General features: G+C 52.8%; 8 protein-coding genes across 8 annotated transcripts in view; 4 read left to right on the top strand and 4 right to left on the bottom strand.

Moving 5' to 3' along the window:
• Positions 1–1,428: 1,428 nt before the first annotated feature.
• On the bottom strand, positions 1,429–2,541 carry MAA_01307 (C-3 sterol dehydrogenase/C-4 decarboxylase; the record flags this gene model as incomplete). Its single annotated transcript, XM_007819305.1, has 1 exon — positions 1,429–2,541. The coding sequence occupies one exon, from the start codon at positions 2,539–2,541 to the stop codon at positions 1,429–1,431; it is 1,113 nt and encodes a 370-aa protein (XP_007817496.1).
• Positions 2,542–4,588: 2,047 nt separating this feature from the next.
• On the top strand, positions 4,589–6,625 carry MAA_01308 (Peptidase S8/S53, subtilisin/kexin/sedolisin; the record flags this gene model as incomplete). The annotated part of the gene is made up of 4 exons (XM_007819306.2): positions 4,589–4,794; positions 4,848–5,263; positions 5,318–5,834; positions 5,893–6,625. 4 exons carry the CDS (start codon positions 4,589–4,591, stop codon positions 6,623–6,625), a joined length of 1,872 nt encoding a protein of 623 aa, XP_007817497.2.
• Positions 6,626–7,618: 993 nt separating this feature from the next.
• MAA_01309 (Mg2+ transporter protein, CorA-like/Zinc transport protein ZntB) lies at positions 7,619–8,848 on the bottom strand (the record flags this gene model as incomplete). The annotated part of the gene is made up of 1 exon (XM_007819307.1): positions 7,619–8,848. The coding sequence occupies one exon, from the start codon at positions 8,846–8,848 to the stop codon at positions 7,619–7,621; it is 1,230 nt and encodes a 409-aa protein (XP_007817498.1).
• Positions 8,849–9,831: 983 nt separating this feature from the next.
• On the top strand, positions 9,832–10,038 carry MAA_11673 (oxidoreductase; the record flags this gene model as incomplete). Its single annotated transcript, XM_011412588.1, has 1 exon — positions 9,832–10,038. One exon carries the CDS (start codon positions 9,832–9,834, stop codon positions 10,036–10,038), a length of 207 nt encoding a protein of 68 aa, XP_011410890.1.
• A 477-nt stretch (positions 10,039–10,515) lies between these two features.
• Positions 10,516–11,310, bottom strand: MAA_01310 (uncharacterized protein; the record flags this gene model as incomplete). Its single annotated transcript, XM_007819308.1, has 3 exons — positions 10,516–10,745; positions 10,799–11,026; positions 11,091–11,310. 3 exons carry the CDS (start codon positions 11,308–11,310, stop codon positions 10,516–10,518), a joined length of 678 nt encoding a protein of 225 aa, XP_007817499.1.
• A 654-nt stretch (positions 11,311–11,964) lies between these two features.
• On the top strand, positions 11,965–13,794 carry MAA_01311 (Aspartyl-tRNA synthetase; the record flags this gene model as incomplete). Its single annotated transcript, XM_007819309.1, has 3 exons — positions 11,965–12,690; positions 12,745–13,111; positions 13,184–13,794. The coding sequence occupies 3 exons, from the start codon at positions 11,965–11,967 to the stop codon at positions 13,792–13,794; spliced, it is 1,704 nt and encodes a 567-aa protein (XP_007817500.1).
• A 728-nt stretch (positions 13,795–14,522) lies between these two features.
• MAA_01312 (uncharacterized protein) lies at positions 14,523–15,215 on the bottom strand (the record flags this gene model as incomplete). The annotated part of the gene is made up of 1 exon (XM_007819310.1): positions 14,523–15,215. The coding sequence occupies one exon, from the start codon at positions 15,213–15,215 to the stop codon at positions 14,523–14,525; it is 693 nt and encodes a 230-aa protein (XP_007817501.1).
• Positions 15,216–19,372: 4,157 nt separating this feature from the next.
• MAA_01313 (Major facilitator superfamily domain protein) overlaps positions 19,373–19,991 on the top strand; it is a gene marked incomplete at both ends in the record, with an annotated part of 1,589 nt that continues 970 nt past the window's right edge. The window contains 2 exons of the mRNA XM_007819311.1: positions 19,373–19,559; positions 19,615–19,961. Coding sequence (XP_007817502.1) covers positions 19,373–19,559; positions 19,615–19,961 — 534 coding nt within the window. The remainder of the gene's footprint in view (positions 19,560–19,614; positions 19,962–19,991) is intronic.

Consider the following 19,991-nt stretch of genomic DNA (forward strand, 5'->3'; position numbering starts at 1 on the left):
AAAGAGAAGCATGGCCTTTAGTATATATATATTGTTGCCGTAAGTCGTCGGATGCTGAGCACAAGAAACTGCTCTGGCATCACTCTCTTCAAAGTCTGTCGGCTGCATATTTCCAACAACGCCTACCTTTCAACAACTCTTCGAGATGCAAAACTAAGCTCAGTTAATCCAGCCAACACAAATTCCTGCTGCCACAAATCGTTCTCTAGTATACAACAGTCAAAACCCCGGCTTGTGCCCGTGTGGATGGTACTGCTTCTATGGCAACTGCGGTCATTTGTACCAAAAATATCCACACAAGTGCGGTCGAACAAGGGCACGTTCTGGGCAAATTGCCTTCTGCAAGTCTCCCGCACCTTAACAAGTTGTCTATGGATACTACGTCAATGCGAGATGTGACGACTGCAGTCGACGCGGCCTATAGGCAACACGTTGTCCGCGGATATTATGTCAATGCGCGATGTGACGACTGCAGTCGACACGGCCTGTAAAGGCATTGATGCTCAGCAGTTCCGTCGTCGTACAAGTCTTGGGGTTCAACTTTCCCCGACCTGATGCAAGGGGTTATTCATGGCTTGGACGTCTGGTAGCACGGGTTGCTTACAGTTATTGTGGTCGAGTTTTGCATTTTTCTTGGAATTGGACCTGCTTTTTCGAGTCCACGTCAATCGTTTTGTTTGTTTTTTCAATATACACCGACGGTCATTCTTGTCATATTTTAACGACTCTGCCACAAGTAGATATCTGGAGGACTCAAGTGCTCCTTCAAGAGGACGTCTCAGTTCGGTATATCTTCTGTTTCTCCTTGCAACAATTTCAGTATATGTCTAGTCTGCGTACCTATAGTATATTAGTATATATTAGTATATATTAGTATATATTAGTATATATTAGTATATATCAGTATATATTAGTATATATTAGTATATATTAGTATATATTAGTATATATTAGTATATATTAGTATATATTAGTATATATTAGTATATATTAGTATATATTAGTATATATTAGTATATATTAGTATATATTAGTATATATTAGTATATATTAGTATATATTAGTATATATTAGTATATATTAGTATATATTAGTATATATTAGTATATATTAGTATATATTAGTATAAAAGCTTAAGTAAAAACTTCTTTATTTAAAGAACATCTTATAGGATAATAAAAAGCCCTTAGTTTCTCAGGAAGAAGAAGAGAGTAAGAAGTAGATTAAATAGATATATGGAACAAAGACACCTGAGGCTTCCAGCTGGTTTATAATTACATTGTGTAATAACGTTGGGCCTTCCATTAAGTCCCAACCCTGTAACAAATACTTTTACAAACAATTGCCACTTTAACAAACTTGAGAACGAATTGAACGAATCAAGGACTAATTTTAGGACCTTCTTGTGGCTTCTTTGCGGTGATGAACTTAATCGACTTTGGCCAGCTCGGCTCGCTGGTCAAGCATAAGCCTCGCAGCTCGTGCAAGCACAGCATCATGGTCCACCACTGGACGAAAGCCTAACCGTTTCTTTGCTTTATCAATGGTATATGTGTGTGAGTAGATGCAATACTCGAGGCTTGTTCTCCGCAGCTCCGTCGGGGGCTTCACCGTGTCAAACGTAAACAGCCAAAGCAGCCACTCGACAAGCACAACAGCCACAATCATGACCCAAGCCGGAAGAACGGTGACGTTATTCAGGGCTTCGGGTCCTCTGGAAACACCCCATATCACCCTTACGTGGTGCCAGAAACGCACGGGCGCTCCATCCGATATATTGAATGCCTCGCCGGCCACTCGGCTTTCCTCATCTACTGGCTGAGGCTCGTGCAGCAACGCCTTTGCCGCAAGGACATGGCCCAAGGCACAATTCTCGGCCGACATGACCTCCATCATGTTGGTCCCGTTGCCAACTTGTACAAGCGGCCTGGTTCCTTGACAGGAGTCGAGTATCTCGGCCAGTCCCTGCGACTGTCGCTCCCCATACGCATGCCCTAAACGCAAACATGCGGTGCGGAGTTGAGCGCAATTGGCAGCACGAACCAAGTTATCGCCAATGGCCTTGGTGCGATTGTACTCATTCGACTTGTCTGATGGCGCCCAAAGCGGGTGGTCTTCCGAGACATTCTCATGAGGCGGATGGGCATACACGTCCACTGTAGACGTGTACACGAGGGCCTTGACTGAGGCGCTTTCCGTCGCCAGGTCGATGACGACCTTGGTTCCCTGGACATTGGTCTTGATGAACTCGCCATGCCTGCTGGCTGGCAGCGACGCGACGGGCGAAGCCGCATGGAAAATGACCGACGGCTGGATCTCGTCCAGCAGGGCACGTAGAGCACTCACATCGGTGATGTCGCCTTGGACGTAGGTCGCGCCGCGGTTGAGATTCGCCCGCACGTGGCGATCCAAGACGTAGACATGGTCATAGTCTCGGCAGCTCAATAACCGTACTACGAGATGCCACCCCAAGAAGCCGCATCCGCCCAGGACAAGAGCCGTGCCCAGTCGCGATTGGGGGCGCTGAGTTTGACGACTCATCTGGACTGTCGGTGGTTGATATACCTGCGACGTCCAAGCCCGGCTCCATGTGCCTCGGCCCTCGACCAAGCACCGATGTGGTCACGTGCTGTCAGCTTTGGCTTTGTACGATGATACCACGCTGACGCTTGTGCAACCGAGACAAAGCGTTTCCATTAGCTTCGCCGCATTGCCAGCTCGGTCGGTGCCATGGATACAATGCAACGACGGCGACGCCTCGTGGGCGGGAAGCGCCTGACCCATCATCCGAGCATGGAGCGCATCGTCTTGGCGATCGGTAAACAGTTGTCCAGTAGGGAGTGACCCGAATAGTATCCAACTGGTGGCTGTTATGTCGCTAGCATTCCCGTCGGGGTATTTCGAAGATGCATTTCTTGGTGATACAGTTGTCAGCAAAGGGCAGGAGGAGGCTATTGGCAACCTTTAGCAAATCCACCGGCTAACTCGCAACGGCAGCTCTCGAGTAAACAGCTTCCCGATTCGGGAACTAATAAGTAACCACCACCGTCTTCTCATCTATACTTTCTTCTTGGGACAACCGCTAGTGCAGGAGCAGAAGACGCTGGCCACCGGGCCATTGTCCGCCAGCCCTTGGCCCATTCACACTTTGGGCATTCACAGACCTTGCCTGTTTAGTTTCCCTTTTGGGAATCCACTACATGAACAATACAATCACCGCGTCAAGTTGTGTCACCCAACCAACCACGTCACAATCTCTGTTTCCTAGGACCAATAAGAGCGGCATCGTGCAATGCAGTGTCATGTACGCATGGCAGAAGGAAAGAAGTACAAGGAAAGAGGGAGCAGGAGCAGGTGTAGACTCGACACGCTCACGGCAATATTGTTGTTGTTTGTAGAAAGTACAAAATCATAAATGACATGTTGATAAAAGGCTCACCGGCCATTTAGGGTCATGTACCCAGGCTATATAGCTTAAACTCCCATGGCTGAAGCAGAAGCAATCGGATCGACCATTCAAAAAGCGTAGCCAGCAACAACTCGCGGAACGTGACCCTTGGGATGAAAGCGGCCAGGCCCGACGGCTTCTTCAGGTCCCAGGGCACCCGTTAAGCTTTATCCGACTTTCCGAAAGCAAGGGGCTTGGCTGGATTCTGACCCGGGAGCCCTAACCCTAACCCTGACCAAGATGCGCCCGCCATGGCATGCTTCAGCAGAGCATCGAGGCCTCCGGGGGATGAAGACCGGCGCCTTACGAGGACGCTCTTCGTTCAGTCCATGCGGTGGAGATGACTTGTTCACGGACCAGGGCCGACCGGGTTCTCACTTGCCATTCCAAGAAGCTGCCTTCCGAGCGCCGCATACGAGACGTTGCATTGCATATGGGGGACCATGAGGAGGCTTCCCTAATGGGAGAGTTTCGTCAGGGATCGCCCAGAAACTTGCCGCATATGGCTGTTGTTTGTTTAGCGTTATCTTTGCGTCTATTTCACTGCCTCTCCTCATTATCCCCGTGAAACAGTGCCAAATGTCGCCATATGATTCCTGACATGTCGTTTTCAATTCCTTTCAAAGACTTTGTCTATTATTTTTCGCAATATACACGAATGACGTCAAGAAAAGTAGTTTAAATAAGCATGGCTGTTGGCCTACGTCGTACGCTCCTTGACCGGGATGCGCCGTGGGCAGTTGGGAAGAAGTGCTGCACGGACAGCATCAAGTGATTGCGCCCGTTGCGACGTCGCTCGGATAACACGGCTTGCTTTTGCCATTTGCTAATGAATCTGTACTATCAGGGCGTAGAATACCATGACAAAGGAACTCAACGAAGCGCACAACCATGGTACCACCTTCTAGATGAAATTTAGCTTGTCCTCTGGATATAGTCGCAACTCGACGTGTATCGTATTACAGAATGCAGTGTGTATCAATGCTCTTTGGTTGGCTCGTTGCTCGTGTAATATTTGGCAATGGTTGAAGCTTCGCAAGCTGCCGGCTATAAGAAGACGATGCCTCGCGCTGTCAAGGCTTCACTCAACACACTTTTGCATGTCATTAGCATCTTGCTTCTTCAGTTATTCTTGTGAAAATGAGGGCCGCCGCCATCTTTATTAGCTGCTTCGTGGCTGCCTCTCTGGGCATTCCCACGGGCCAGGATGTCATTCACGAGAAGCGTGACTTTGATGCCGTGACCAGCCGGGTCACAAAGCGCGCTGCTGCCGACACGTTGGTTCCGGTCCGTATTGCCTTGAAGCAGCGAAATCTGGACAAGGGCATGGAGTACCTCATGGACGTGTAAGTTTTGGCGCTGGATGTATCCGCGGATTGCGCTGTTAACAAGCAGACAGGTCCGATCCATCGTCTAAAAACTACGGAAGTCATTACACCCAGGACAAGGTCGTTGACCTCTTCTCTCCTGCCCCGGAATCGATTGAAACTGTCAAGAGGTGGCTGGTTGATAGAGGAGTCCCTGAAAACCAGATCACGTCTCCCAAGAGCAAAGGCTGGCTGGACTTTGAGGCTACGGTTGGCCAGCTCGAGGACATTCTCAAGACCAACTACCACCTTTATGAGAACAAGAAAACCAGGAGCGAGCACCTGGGAGCCGATTCTTACTCTCTTCCCAGCGAAGTCTCTCAGCATGTAGACTTTATTACGCCCGGTGTCGTTCCGATCAAGGTGAAATCAGCTCGAGCTGCCCCCGGCCAACCTCGAAAGATTCCCTTTACTCCATTTCCTCCCGGCTTCACAGTCAACAGCCAGGGTAAGCCGCAAAGCCTCGCCGGAAACCACACGTCACCCAACTAACAGAAAACAGATGCATCCAACTGCCCTACTCAAATAACCCCCGCGTGCATCAAGGCCCTCTACAACATCACCGACTCCACGACGGCCGTCGAGGGCAACCAGCTAGGCATGTTTGAGAGCGACAACGAGATGCACAAGCAGTCAGATCTGGACCAGTTCTACAGGCTATACGCCTCCAAGATCCCCAAGGGCACGGGGCCCAAGATTGACCTCATTGACTGGGGCAGCACCAAGCCAGACCCGAACCAGGCCGTAGGCGAGGCCGCGCTCGACTTTGACGTCTCCATCCCCGTCATCTACCCCCAAGGCACGGAGCTGTACCAGACAAAGTCCAACTTTGACGGGCGCACGCACCTCGGCTTCCTGAACCAGTTCCTCGACGCCGTCGACGGCGCCTACTGCACCTCTGACGGCGGCGACGACCCCGACGTCGACGGCGTAACGGCCAACGAGGCCTGCGGCACCTTTACGCCCGCCAACGTCATCTCCTTTTCCTACGGGCTGACCGAGAACATCTGGCCCACCAAGTATCTCAAGGCACGTCAAGATTCAAAGACTAGACACGCAGCGCGAAATGCTAACCAGGACACAGCGCCAATGCGACGAGTTCATGAAGCTCGGCCTCCAGGGGTCCTCCATCGTCTTCGCCAGCGGCGACGGCGGCGTCGCAGGCGGCCACGGAGGCGACTGCCTCGGCAGCAACGGCGACATCTTCAACCCGGCGAGCCCCTCGTCGTGCCCGTACGTGACGTCGGTCGGCGCCACGCTCCTGCCGCCCGGCACCTCCCCCGGCGCCCCCGAGTCCGCCACCGAGCGCTTCGGCTCCGGCGGCGGCTTCAGCAACATCTGGCCCTCGCCCGACTACCAGAGCGCGGCCGTCGCCTCCTTCTTCGCCTCCAACAACCCCGGCTTCCCGAGCTACAACACGAGCGAGAACAAGATCCCCACCGACGGCGGCATCTACAACCGCGCCGGCCGCGGGTTCCCCGACATTGCGGCCATTGGGGACTACGGCGTCATTGTGCTCAACGGCCAGCCGGGCCGGACCGGCGGCACGTCCATGTCTGCGCCTATCGTGGCTGCTATATTTACCCGTGTGAATGAGGTGCGTCTCAAGGCGGGCAAGAAGCCGATTGGCTTTGCGAACCCGGCGCTGTATAAGAACCCGGCTATGTTTAAGGATGTGACGCTGGGGAGTCAGTCGGGCGATGCGGCTTGCAATGGGAATGGGTTTTCTGCTGTCAAGGGCTGGGACCCTGTTACTGGGCTGGGGACGCCGGACTTTCCTGCCGTGGTGGAGTATTTCTCCAACTTGTAGGTTTTTCTGGGTGTCGTGGTCCATGGGGGATGTATTTTCTGTAGTAAACAATATACTTTATTTCGAACATGCTCGTAATGGCTGGACAAGGCTTTCAAGTTGCATTGTATAGATGCCTTTGCAGCACTGGAAACAGTGCAACTTGATGAATGAAAACCAGAATAAGTCCTTGCAGCATGTGTAAAGCTACCAGAGTGCTTATCGTTGACCACCATTTGGAGAAGAAAGAGGCAGCAATAGCGGCCCGTGGCTGAATATCCCAATATCCACGACTCCAGGTTACAAGTGTGCACGTGTTGGCGCTCTCTGCATGGCCTCTGGCAAAAGCTACACGTAGACAGATTCCCCTTATTTCCCTGATTTTAGATTTTTGCAGAAAAATCGCCACACAATATGAGACGGGTTGCTTTTAAAATCAAACGTGTACGGATCAATGCAATGTTCTCGGTTATATCCCTCCGATTCTAGTCGCGGCGCCAACGAAAGCTTCCTGCCGTCCGACTCGGCCACTTCACGAATAGACGTCTTCGTCTCCCTGCGTCTCACCAATTGGCCGTAATTAGAATGCTCCTCGTGCATGCGGAAGCCATTTCCTACACTCCAGTACCAAAAGATGACCAGGTGAAAATCCACAACGACGTCCTGGTAGCCCACGGCAAAAGATCTGCCTCGTCGTCTGAAAATCTCCCCGGACGAAAAGTCATCCCGTAGCATTTTCCGTACAGAGAGCCTGACAGATACGCCATCCATTCGGCTACTTTGGCCTGCGCCAGTGTATCCTGTCCGAACAAGTGTCTTCCGGGGCAAGCGATGCGAGGTATGTGAGAATAGCAGGCGTTTCGATCATGACGGCGTCGTTTACAATGCCAGCACATATACGATGGTGAATCTTGCAGTACTCACCATTTGACAGGCTGCCGTCAGCGGCTTCTACACCATTTCCCTCCATTTCATGAGGACTTCGTTGAAGGGGACACCGTCTTACGCAGACGACTACTCCTTTCTCGTCGTACGCAGTTGAATAAGCCGCAGACGCCGGATCATCGACCTCCATATCAACGCGCTGCCAACCAGGGAGCCCGAAGCGAGCACGGCAAACGCCAAAGGGCTCTGCTCAAAGTAATTCACGACATTCATGCCATACCAGCCCGCGACCAGCGTTGCCGCGGCCAGGCTGAGCATGGCAATCTCCACCTTGGCCTCCAGCAGCATGATTTGGTTCCGCCGCACGTCCAGAATCGACTTGACCGTCTCCTCTGTCCTCTGGATATTCTCCGCCAGACTAGCCGCCTCCTGCGCAATGGCGTCGTTGGCCTTGAAGTACGCCTCGAGCAGGTACTCGACCTCTTGGTGCTCGTGGACCAGGTGCCGCCGGCCGCGCTGCTTGTCGGTGAGATACATGTCGGCCATGTCGGCGTCGTCGTTGAGCACCTCCTGGATGGCATTGCGCACGAGCCGCGCGCGCTTCTCGATGCGGGCGAGGCTCCGGGAAATGTCGAGCAGTTCTCGCAGCGCCGAGTAGACGAGGGCCCCCTCCTTGTCCGCCATTTGCTGGTCGAGGGTTTGCAGGGCCCTCGACACCTCGCGCTTCACGAGCAGGTACTCGGCTTCCAGGGTCGAGGTGACGGACGCGAGGGCGACCTCGACGACGCGCAGCTCAAACGCCTCATTGGCCTTTTTGTACGGGGCCTGCCGCCTGTGAAGCTTGGCTTCGAGATCGTGGGTGAAGACGCGGCAGGTGGTGTTGTCCCCGTCGACGCTGTCCACGTTGAACAGCAGAACCTTGTCGGCCTGCACGAGGAGCCGCAAATCGAACAGGTGGATCAGCAGGGTGTTTTCCCGGATGAGCATGTGCGGGAATCCGTTGGATGGTAGGTCGATTATGCGCAAGTCCCGGGCGCTCAGGAGGTACTCGTGGGCGATGGCGACCTTGGTCAGGCTCTTGGAAGTGGCTGCGCCCGCGGGGTCAAACTGCGTGAATTGCATCTCTACATTGCCATTCATGGGCGTTCGAGCGATGTCGATGGCGAGGTCGAAGACCCCTTTTTGCGTCGTGGCCGGGCTGTTGGCGGCCGCCTTGGGGGAGCTGTAGGTCCGTGGAAAGGGGACTTGGCCATGGTTTCGCGATACCAGTCGCGCGACGAGTCGACATGGCGGCAGCCGTGATCCATGCACATGTCCTATCCGGCGAGCATGGCTAGAGAATGAATGATGTAGACGCATTGCTCTGCGCACCTGGGCTCGGAAGCACGACATGCTCCATGAATACTGGATTCTTCGACGCGGTGAGTTGAAGCCGGACAATCCGCCACGTGGGGCCGAGAGGCGAGTTTGAAGCTTGAAGCCATCAAGTTTTCCCCACGTACTAGGAGCGATCGAGTCTAGGACTAATTTGGTTGGTTCCCGCATCCCGTCTCAATTAAGACTCCATCATGACAAGGCATTATCATCTGTGTGGCGTCGTCGGTCTTGTCCTCACTGGCCTCCGCGTCTGTATTCTCCATGGCCTGTTTTGAACCCTAGTGCCTCCTTTCTTCATCCCAGTCTCCCGGAGGATCACGATTACAGCTCGTATTGGCTCGACGGGCTCCAAATTTGCGTGCTGCTCTACCATCCACGGATCTGGAAAGCCATTCCCAGCCCAAACAAAGCTCCATATCATGTCTCGTACTTCAAGTCCAGTCCTTTGCTCTTGCTGGCCCAATAGTTATAAACTCCATCGAGATAGAACAAAACTTTATTCGAAGCCATCTCGCGCTAAACCAAGCTGCGGCAACATGTACACACCCGTCGACCTCACGTGGAGGAACCACTTGGGGCATCAACCTAAACACACATTAACATGCAGGTCACACCTTGCATTGGTTCCGTCGTGGAGAATGTAGTCTTATAGCGCCAACCTTGTCTTTTTTTTTCCTTTTCACATTCTCAACTCTTATACCAAACTTGTCCTTCCATTATCCCAAATCATTGAGTTGAGGCGTGACGAAGCCCCCGTCCATCACCATGAGTTCTGAGCCTCGCGAAATGCTCCTCTGCAAGACGTGCGAAACCGTATTGGGCCATGAAAGAGACATTGAGAGCAGAGTGCGCTTCCACTACTCCCCTTGGACATTCTTTGAATCAACTTGTACTGATGGACCCCCCAGAATTTCACAGGAAAACACGGCCCGGCCATTCTCATCACCTACGTCTACAACATTACCATGGGACGCCCCATACGGATTTTCATGAGCACGGGTTGGTACATCATTCAAGTCGTCTCTTGCGCAGGGTGCAAGAAGGAGATCGGTTGGATCTATCTTAAGGTGCAACAGAGCAGCCAACTGTACAAACTGGGAAAGCTCGTCCTGGAATTGGCGAGACTCGAAATGATCATTCCTCCGGCCCCACCAACTGGCGTTGCGTTTTAAGACACGCACATTATGATGCGTAAATCGGGTTTCGCGAGAGTCAAGCGTTTCTCTGGTTTAGGAAGCTCGTATAGCACCAGTGTGGGCGCAGACAGAAGCACTCGTGCCAATGAGACAAATATCAGTGGCTATGTCTGCTGCTTTGGATACATTTCCCATATTCTCCTGTGATTGAGCAATTTGAATGACAGGCCATTGATCTTGGCGCATCTTCGGAGATCGAGACAGACAAATTTTAAACTTTGGTGATATACACTTGCTAGATTCGTCATTCTGTCAGCACAACTTCTGCCTATCAATCCGACACTCTTCCCTACCCAGAGCCGACCCTTTACTGTCACGTAGTCTCGGTTAATTGAAAAGCGAGTAGGATTATTAATCAAGGTCTTGTCCAAATTCCACGGATGAACATGGACTCCTGGAAGAAGTGCACAAAGCTGCCGCCATCACTCGAGCCCATTTCAAGCATCGTTTGTTTTACAAAGAAATCAGTGCCGCGATACCCGCGGCAACAATGCCATAAGTCCATTTTGGTGTATTTGCCTGCCGTGCGACGTTGGCTGAACTGACCGCAGCGGTTGTGCTGGTCGCACTGGTTGTACTGGAACCGGTCATGCTGGCCGCCCCAATGGCAGCGCAATCTTCAGATGTAACTGTTACCTTTGTGTACGGCAGTGGCTGGTTATATATGAGGTCAAATTGCGAGTCTAGTACCTCGTTAGTAACACCAAGAGTCGGCGCCAGGATCGTTCATTCTCACCAGGGTAACTCGGCACGTCCTGGCCGCCGATGGCTTTCGAGACAGCCGGCAGGTGTACATGCTCCCAGGCGATGAGCACATTACCTGGACCGGTGTAGTTCAAAGCCGCCTGACCAGCGCACGACGTATCAGTATAATTGCAAGGATGGTCAATAGTGATGCCGAGTGACTCGGCCAGCGGCAGAGTGGTGTTGTATGGACGCTGGGTGGTGTGGTCTTCGGCAGAATCTTTGCGGCAGAGACATAGTCAGCATTCTCATCAGGGTTTCAAAAACGGAAAAGCGAGACGAACCTCCCGGATATGGCGTCTGCACCATGATGTGCTGGATGTTGTATTTGCTGCTCTTGCCAAAGAGCTTCACCAGGCACTGCTCGCGCTGCTGGCCCTGTATGGATATTGTCCCGTCTGTATTCTTTTCCGCGTGGCGAATAAGGTAATACACAGGAACCTTTTCAGCGGCGGCAGCTGTAGCAGCGGCCGTGATAGCGATGAGATTGACAAACTTGATCATGATGGCCTCGTAATCTGGCTTGCAGTGGGTTGAGTTGGGTGAGTTGCGAGTTCGTCCGCGCGTCAACTCGTAACGGCTCCCCAGCAGACAGCCACGCGAAGCCACCGCCTAACCTTGTTTCAGCGGACGGAAGCAATCGGCAACATGGCGAGAACATGATATCAACTAGCCAGCAATCCATCACTTGTTCTTTTTCGACTCATCTGATACCTGCTTGGTCTCGGAATGATTGCCTGCACCAATGTATTAGGGTGAGTGTTAGGGTTAGGGTTATTCTTTGAAGTGATCGCTCCGTTGCCTACCCCGTGGACCGTAGGTGAAGATCCCTGCCCTCCTGTCCTATCCAAATGTCTCACTGCTCGTGGAAAGAGTCTGGAAGGTAGTCGTTGAATACTCCTCTGTTGGTACACAGCTTCAGTTGGGTGGTGACGGAATTGGTCTTTGGTTTCATACACGGAAAGTACCGAGTACGAATCTAAACTTGGATCAGGGGGATGTGAGTGTGACGCCTCTCCGGAAACGGGGCCAAGGAATCAGCACAGTGTCACGTGGCAGTATGACTCTGCCCCTCGTTACCCCTCCACTGCCCCTCAACCGTATGACTTTTTTTTTCCGCGTAGAGGACAATCACCAATTACGACAAAGACGAGCATCATGGAAGAGTCGAGCGCTCCGACGTCAAAGAAGGGCGCGAAAAAGGCCGAGGCCAAGGCTAAGAAGGAGGCTTTGAAAGCCCAGCGTGCTGCAGAACTCGCCGCCGCTGCCGCCGCCGTCAATCTCGAGGACGACCCCGCCAAGGACAACTACGGGAACAAGCAGACCACGACCTCGGCCTTCAGCCGGGACGCCCAAGAAGTCGAAATACGCTCCATTGACGAAACCTACAATGAAAAGACAGTCATTGTGCGCGCATGGCTTCAAAAGTCCCGCGTACAGAGTGCCAAGATGGGCTTTGTTGAGCTCCGCAAAGGGGGCAACTGGGACATCCAGGGCGTCATTATGGCCTCTGACGAGGAACCCCTTGTCAGCCGACGTATGGTTAAATGGGTGGCCAGCATCAACCCCGAGAGCTTCGTAGCGGTTGAAGCCAAGGTGAAGAAACCTCTCGAGCCCGTCAAGAGCTGCCGCGTCTCGGGATTCGAGCTTCACATCACAAAGTGCTTCGTGCTCGCGCCAGCTCCCGCCGTACTTGGCATGACCATAGGCACCGCCAGCCAGCCCATTGTCAATTTCAGCGACGAGAGTGACCAAGCGGGAGATGTGGACGCCGGGAAGGCCGCCGAGGCCGCTTCCGAGCATACCGCGCCAGCCGCAAGCATGCTCACTCATCTCGACAACATTGCCATGCACAAGCGCGCTCCTGTTCAGCAGGCCATTGCGGTACGTTTGTTTCGGTGACGGGCTATGATCCGGGTACTCATTAACACGGCACAGGACATCCGCATCGAAGTGAAGAGACTCTTTCGCTCATACCTCGACTCCCGCGGCTTCAAGGAATTTGAACCACCCTGCCTCATCGGCGCGGCGTCTGAGGGCGGCGGAAACGTCTTTCGACTGGCGTATTTCGGCGAGGAGGCCTTTCTGGCCCAATCGCCTCAGTTCTACAAACAGTTCGAGATTGCAGGCGGCAGGGAGCGTGTGTTCAGCATAGGCCCCGTTTTCAGGGCCGAAAACTCCAACACGCCGAGGCACATGACCGAGTTTACAGGGCTTGATCTTGAGATGGAAATCAAGGAATCTTACACCGAAGTTATTTCCACACTGGAGGGTGTGCTGTTGTCCATCTTCCGCGGAATCCAAGGTCAGTACTCGTCCACATGGTAGTTGCCGAGATTCTGCCAGAAATACTACTTTGCGTACATGTTCTAACCAGTTTTGCCGCCAATAGAGCGATGTGCAAACGAAATTGAGACAGTACGAGCCGTTTACCATTCAGAGCCGCTCCTCCTTCCCGAGCCAGGCAAAGAAGTCCGCTTGACCTTTGCCGAAGCGCAAAAGCTTTTACGAGAGGAAGGCCCCCCGGAGTTCGCAAATGTACGCGACGACGAAGATATGAGCACCCCCCAAGAGAAGGCCCTTGGCCAAGTCGTCCGCGCCAAGTACAAGACGGACTTTTTCGTCGTTGATAAGTTTCCCGAGACGGCGCGGCCATTTTACGCCAAGCTTGACGATGCCGGTACCACGGTAGGAGACGGTGTCCGCGTTACAAATGCCTATGATATGTTCCTGCGTGGGCAGGAGGTTCTCTCGGGCGGCCAACGTATTCATGACCCGGTCGAGCTCGAGGCCCGTATCCGCTCCAAGGGTGTGGACCCGAAAAGTGGCGGCATCAAGGAGTACTTGGCGACGTTTCAACAGGTCGGTGTGCCGCCGCATGGCGGAGGCGGCATTGGCCTTGATCGCGTGGTTGCTTGGATTCTGGGACTGCCAAGCGTCCACCTCGCGGCGTATTATCCTCGCACGCCGAAGAGACTGCTGCCATGAGGCATTCGAGAAGAGAATGACTGGGTGCGACACCTAGAATTACAGAAGTAGGATCAACTGTAGAATGGGGAAGAAACTGTCTATACAATTTGGCGGTGGTACAGCATAAGCATTCTACACTAATAAAAGTAGACGTTCTTTTGGAGAAGGAAGTTGACTATCAGTAGGCCGTAAGAGTGGCATTTGGCAGATTGTGCAAGGTACAGAGCCAGAACGCTTATTCGACATTCGGTGATGAATCTTGTCACCTTCGAGTCTCAGTGGGAAAGGCCCTGAGGCCGCGTGAGATCTTTGTAGAAGGGCCTCAATAACGAGATAAATTGAATCAAGGCCTTCATGTATAGTGGCAACTCTCGGTCGTGCAACCGACTAGGGCAGCCGGCGTAGAGCAATTACATTGACTCCCTGTTCCAACACTGGTCCTCGGATGGAGATGACTGGTATGGTGCCCAAACCAGCACCTGCTTACTCAAGAGTAACACTCTGGCCTCGTCTGTTTTACGAGAATGTCATGATTTCTTCGTTGATAATGGGACTAGCATGGGATGTGGCACAACAAACATTCACAAACATGACAGTTGCAAAGATGATGAAGCAATGCGAGTACAAGGTCTTCAATTTGTCAAAACCTCTCCATACATGTAGCTAGTATATCCTCCCGCAACACGGCCGACGTAGAGATGGGGAAACCCGTACCAAGTTACCAAGCCAACCGGCGAGGTAGTTGCTTAGTTGGACGAAGGCCCCTCTCCACTGTCTGAAGTTTCCATGTCACCCTTGGTCGGACAGAGGGTTACCTCCTTGGTATCCGGGTCCAACTCCACACGTCTTCCGTCCAAGAACTTGATTGCCTCTGGCGGCTCGGCAGACACCCCGATCATTCCTCCACATAGGCGAGCGAGAACGCGGACCCGGGTCGCCGCCCCCGCCGCCGGGGGCCAACCCGGAGGAAGGGAAATGCCCTGGCACGTATCAAAAATCTCTTTCCCAGCTTCGTACTGGCCTTCGTAGAGAGCTTTTTTTTGCCAAGCATGTTCCCATGCGGCTCGCATGAAATTTCCAGGGCCTTTGTCTTGTTTCGAGCGGAACAATTCATTGTCCTCGTTGAATGAGAGCATCGCGTTGTCAAAGTTGTGCAGCTGATCTTGGTCGATATCGCAAATCTTGATGCGTACATAGCACCTCGTGTAATTCTCGCAGTTCTTAACCATCCGCAGGGGGCTATCGATCTCGCCCGTCGCTTTAAAAGCCGGCCCGTAGTTGCACAAACCTGCGTCTGGGTCTATGCATGAGTTGAGCCCTCCAAATCCGACCTTATACACGTCTTCGCGGACGCATAGAAGGCAAAGTTCGTACAGATCGTACGGACCTTTGCTCTCGCTCTGGGTCTGTTGAGAAGTCGAGGCTCCGGCGGCGCTCATTTTGCAACGATCTGGGTAGCGACAGGGGGGTTCTTGTTCTTTCTTGAGGCGTAGGTGGTCAAGAAGAATTTTGACTTTGGTTCCGTATTGTTTCCGAGTGGGTAGGTATAGATGCAGAGCAAGGTGTGGTGTTGTAAAAAAAAACTTGGTTGTTTTGTGGTTTGAGAATGTCGAGAAGAGGTTGGATGGTGGCCAGAAAGAAGGACAAGACGGGAGGATCCTACGCCTTTTATACTTATTTACCTGGGCGAGGGACCCTTTGTGGTGTTCATTCTGCTCTTGAACATACTGTGCATGTTGGTGCGTAGATGAGGCGACATGTTCATGATACTGCTCCTGAACACGCTCTGGGCGTCAGCGCACGCCGCCGCCGCGAGGTTCACTGAACAATCGATGAGTCTAAATTTTGACCCATCACTTTGTGATAAGTGACCTCTCATCAGAGATTCACACCCCTCCGTCATGTTCATCGAGTTGTTCATCTGCTGTGAATTATCTTAACACCCATGCAGCCAGCATGTCAGGCAGGCCCCGGTGAAAGTAGCCCAATGTGCCTGGCCGCACCCAACGCAGTGAACCGTAATATCCCATGCTGTGCACTATGAACGCATCTCGATGTGTCAGAAGATCGTAAAACGCACCTAAACAATGAATACGATCTGCTAGTTCCACATCATCCAAGAGGGCGGTGTTCTTTGTACAAGTGATGGTTACTGCTATTGCCTATGTACACAACGAGGCTACACTCGTATCATGCTTGTAATTTCACTTCCGTAATGAGCGACACAGCTCAAAATTTAATTTATTATTAACACAGCGAGGCTACATGTTCTCTATCTTGAGTAAATTTACATCGTGAATCTTATCAGAGTGTTTCAGTAGCCTTTTTGCTAGCAGTCATCATGTAGCTTTGAGATTGATTCTTTCTTCTTTTTAAATCTTGCGATGGTTAGTAGTAAGAGACGCACTATAACAGTTCACAGCAAACATATAGCAGGTAAAAAATAAAGCAAGACGAGTATAAGGTAGTCGATTCATTCATAACTCCCATGTAGCTAGCATTTCCTCCTTCAGACGTCAAGAGGAGAAAAAAACCATACCAAGCCACCAAGCCAGCTGGCAAGGTGGTGGCTGGGTAAAAAACCCCTTCTCAACTATCTGATGTTTGATACCATGGCTTGGTACCGTGTTTACTGACGCAACACTGTTGTTTCCTGTCCGCCATTCCAAACCTCTGTAGAGTGGCCGTTAAAAATTATTCCGTCACACTGTTCAACCATCTCATGAAAATGGTCTTCCGGGTCCGTATCTCTCAGTTGGGATCCCCTCATCACGAGCCATCCATGTAGGTATTCTGCACGAGACAAAACCCGCTGCTCATAGAGCCACGCCCAAGCGTACATCATGTAGTCATCGACGAAGTTGGCCTGGTCGTAGTTTGTGAAACGAAGAAATTCCCGTCTAAATGCTTCCGCCTGTCGTGCACTAATTCTGCCCAATTTTACCATCGCCCTGCAATGTGGTTGATCCGGGCTGTTCTCAGTGCAACGAAGTGGTCTTACTACTTGGCCGCGCCGGAAATACGTCCCGTAGGTGTTACCACGAGTTGGGTAGAGGTCGGCTGGGTTTGCAAGCCAAATGCTCCATACGCTGTGGTGGTAGTTTTCGGGGTTCTCGTGGTCCCGGAGGTACACATCGACTGGCAAGCTTGGGTGTAGCTCGAACCTCGAGGTCATTTTTGAAATGGTCTGGGATATCTGCAACACTTTTCTTGTCCGTGCGTGCGCGGTAAAAGTAAAAGTCCGAGTGCAGTTCGTTTTGTCGTTAAGCGGGTGAAGAGGCAAAGTCAGAAGACGTTATCGAATAACGTGGTCCCTTGATGGCTCCAAGATGTTGGTTCTGAGATAAGATTGCCGAGTAGGTATAGAGAGGAAGAGGAGGAGAATTTCGAGTGGATGTAGAGGCAAAGCAGCAAGATTTTGCGGAATAGCTGCCGTTTGGTGGCTTGAAGGTGCTGACGAGATTGCCTGGAGAGCACATGGAAAAGGGGGAGGATTCCCAGCCTTTTATACTTGTTGGATGTGGTCGTTGGCCCTGCGTGGTCATCATACTGCTCTTAAAAACAGTCTGAACTACGCTGGCGTCTGCGCATATCGGTTCACTCAACAAGCTATGAGTTGGACCGCCTGCCGTCATCTTCACGGGTGTTGGCTGCTGCCGTTGCTAGTGGATGGAGTGAGGCTGGGCGTCGGTTATCCAGAGTCTGTTCACGTCGTCGAATCCACGAGCGCCCTCCTTGCAGGACACCAAGGGTCATGAGACAGCCGTGACAACCAGTCATGTTCCCTTGTTGGGCCTCGTCATGATGACCGGTAACAAACGCACTGTGATGGTCAGCATCAGACACATGGCAGCCGAACCGTATCTGAACCGGAGCAAGAACCTTTAAGAATAATAAGCTGCGTCAGCAGATGCAATCAATGACGCAGCGTACCGTGGATATGTAATGTACAGAACAGATGTTGAAAGAGGGCGCGGACAAAGGCAGTGTGACATGTGTGAAAGGGGCCTTGCGGCAGAAATTCTCCCGTCATCTGACGGCCCGTGCTGACAGAAGTTAAAAAAAGATACAAAGACGCAGGAAACAAACGAGTCTTGGGGGTTCACACCAACCTTGGTGAAGGTGCATGTGTTGGAGCACAAAGCAAAGAGATGTCTGGTGCGTGGGATGCGGACAGACAGCATGCATGCAAATGCAATGCACGATACGTAACGGTTGGTTTTACGGTTTCACGAAAAATGTACAGCCTCAACGATGGTGTGCTCGGTGAATGAGAATGTCGACGATAACAAAGAGATGCGTGGATGGCACGATGTCAAATTTGTGACATGTCAGTCCTCCGGTGCAGCTACGACCAGGCACATGGTGTTGAATGCACTAAGCGCTGCCTGATGCAGCGCTTTCTCGAGCATCTGGACAGAAAATTCAAAGAAAATAAAGAGAAACGAAACCTTGACTGCTCGAGGTTCTTCCCCTGTGAGTGCAGCGCAAGGCGTGTCAATGACTCTACCTTGCCAGGACTCGGGCGCCTCGAAGTCGGCTTCGTAACTTTAACATTTCGACAAACGACGACCAAACACTACAATCGCTCTGTTCAAAAGCTATTCACGTCGTCCGAGGCAGTGCAACCCATCATCGAGCACGTCCGAGATGAGCGACACAGAATCCGGCCCACCGGCAACTTCCCCTGCTCCTGCAGACGCACCCCAAGACGCCTGGGTTGCATCGAGTGTTGGGCGTGTTCAGGCCGGTAAGGCTGAGTGGCGTGCGGCAGATGAAAAGTCTAGGACTGCCGCATTGCACTTGCATGCATTATATTCACAGACATTACTCCGTATCTTCACACCTCTCAGTGAACGCTGCAAAACATCATTGCACCAACACGTCCTGGTTGACGTTATCCCACAAGCTACGTCGACATGTACCCACATGGAGTCCTCGTCAAACGTCAACTAGCGCCGAGGCGGCTTCACAGTCCATGCAAGGGCGGGCAAGTGCCGTCCGCTAATTTAAAAAGTTCCAGCCTATTTCGTCCTCCCCGCCGTCGAGTTGCGCCGGCCCCTGGCGCCGCGACCCCCGATTCGCCCGCGCCGACGCCAAGCACCGCCGCACCCACAGATTGATAGCAACCGGGAGTGGGATGCCGACTTGTCCATTTCTCACGCCATCCGCGCGATTGGTAATCGTTGGCCGCCAAACACTCAATTCTTATATGTACGGAGTAGGTGTAGGTACATACTTGTGAGCGAGGAACCCCGAGGACCACGAGCCGAAACGCTTCAACGGCACCGAGCGACTGAACGGATCCCCCACCAGGTTCTCCGCGTCCATATGTTTGATCGTTTAGCCAAAACCTCCAACAAGCAGCCGAAACAAGAGCGGGGGCGGGCGGCGATACGAGGAGATCCGCGAATCGGGGTACCTCCCCCCCTGGCGATCATGCCCCCGTCATGCCCCCGTCCCGTGGACACATATATGTACATACATCTGGCACTGCCGATTTTTGCTTCTCGAACACCATCCCGTCCTTCCGTGCATGTGCTGCACGCCCAAGCCCACGCTGCCGCCTCTGCTGTCTCACTGACACATTCCCATCATGAGCTCGACGACGACCATCGACGACAAGTCCCTTGACGACAGGAGCCTGGGCCCGGACGACGATGTCTTTAGGCTGCGACCGGAGCGGCTGTCGACGGCCGAGTCCCTCTGGGTGTCGGAGTCGCTCTCTCCCGTGCGCGAGGCCGTGTTTGTGGCCGTCGTGTGCATGGCGCAGTTTTGCACGCGTAGGTTCCCCGTTTATACCTAGGCACGCAAGCAGATGGGCTAACGTTGCGGCAGAGGCGGCCTTTATGGGCACGCTGGTGCTCCTGCGCACCATCGGCGACAGCTTCGGGGTGTCGTCGCCGCCGCGGCTGGCGTGGCTCGTGGGCGGCTACTCGCTGACGGTGGGCACCTTCATCCTCTTCTCCGGGCGGCTCGGCGACGTCTTCGGGTACAAGCGCGTGCTGTTGGCGGGCCTGGCGTGGTTCTCGCTGTGGTCGCTGGTGGCCGGGCTCAGCGTCTACAGCAGCTACACGCTGGCGGTGCTGAGCCGCGTGCTGCAGGGCATCGGCCCGGCCGTGTGCCTGCCCAACGCGCTGGCCATCCTGGGCGCCGCCTACCCGCCGGGCCACCGCAAGGCCATGGTGTTTGCGTGCTTCGGCGCCGTGGCCCCC

Source organism: Metarhizium robertsii (assembly GCF_000187425.2).
Source record: "Metarhizium robertsii ARSEF 23 chromosome Unknown MAA_Scf_13, whole genome shotgun sequence".
Lineage (NCBI taxonomy): Eukaryota > Fungi > Ascomycota > Sordariomycetes > Hypocreales > Clavicipitaceae > Metarhizium > Metarhizium robertsii.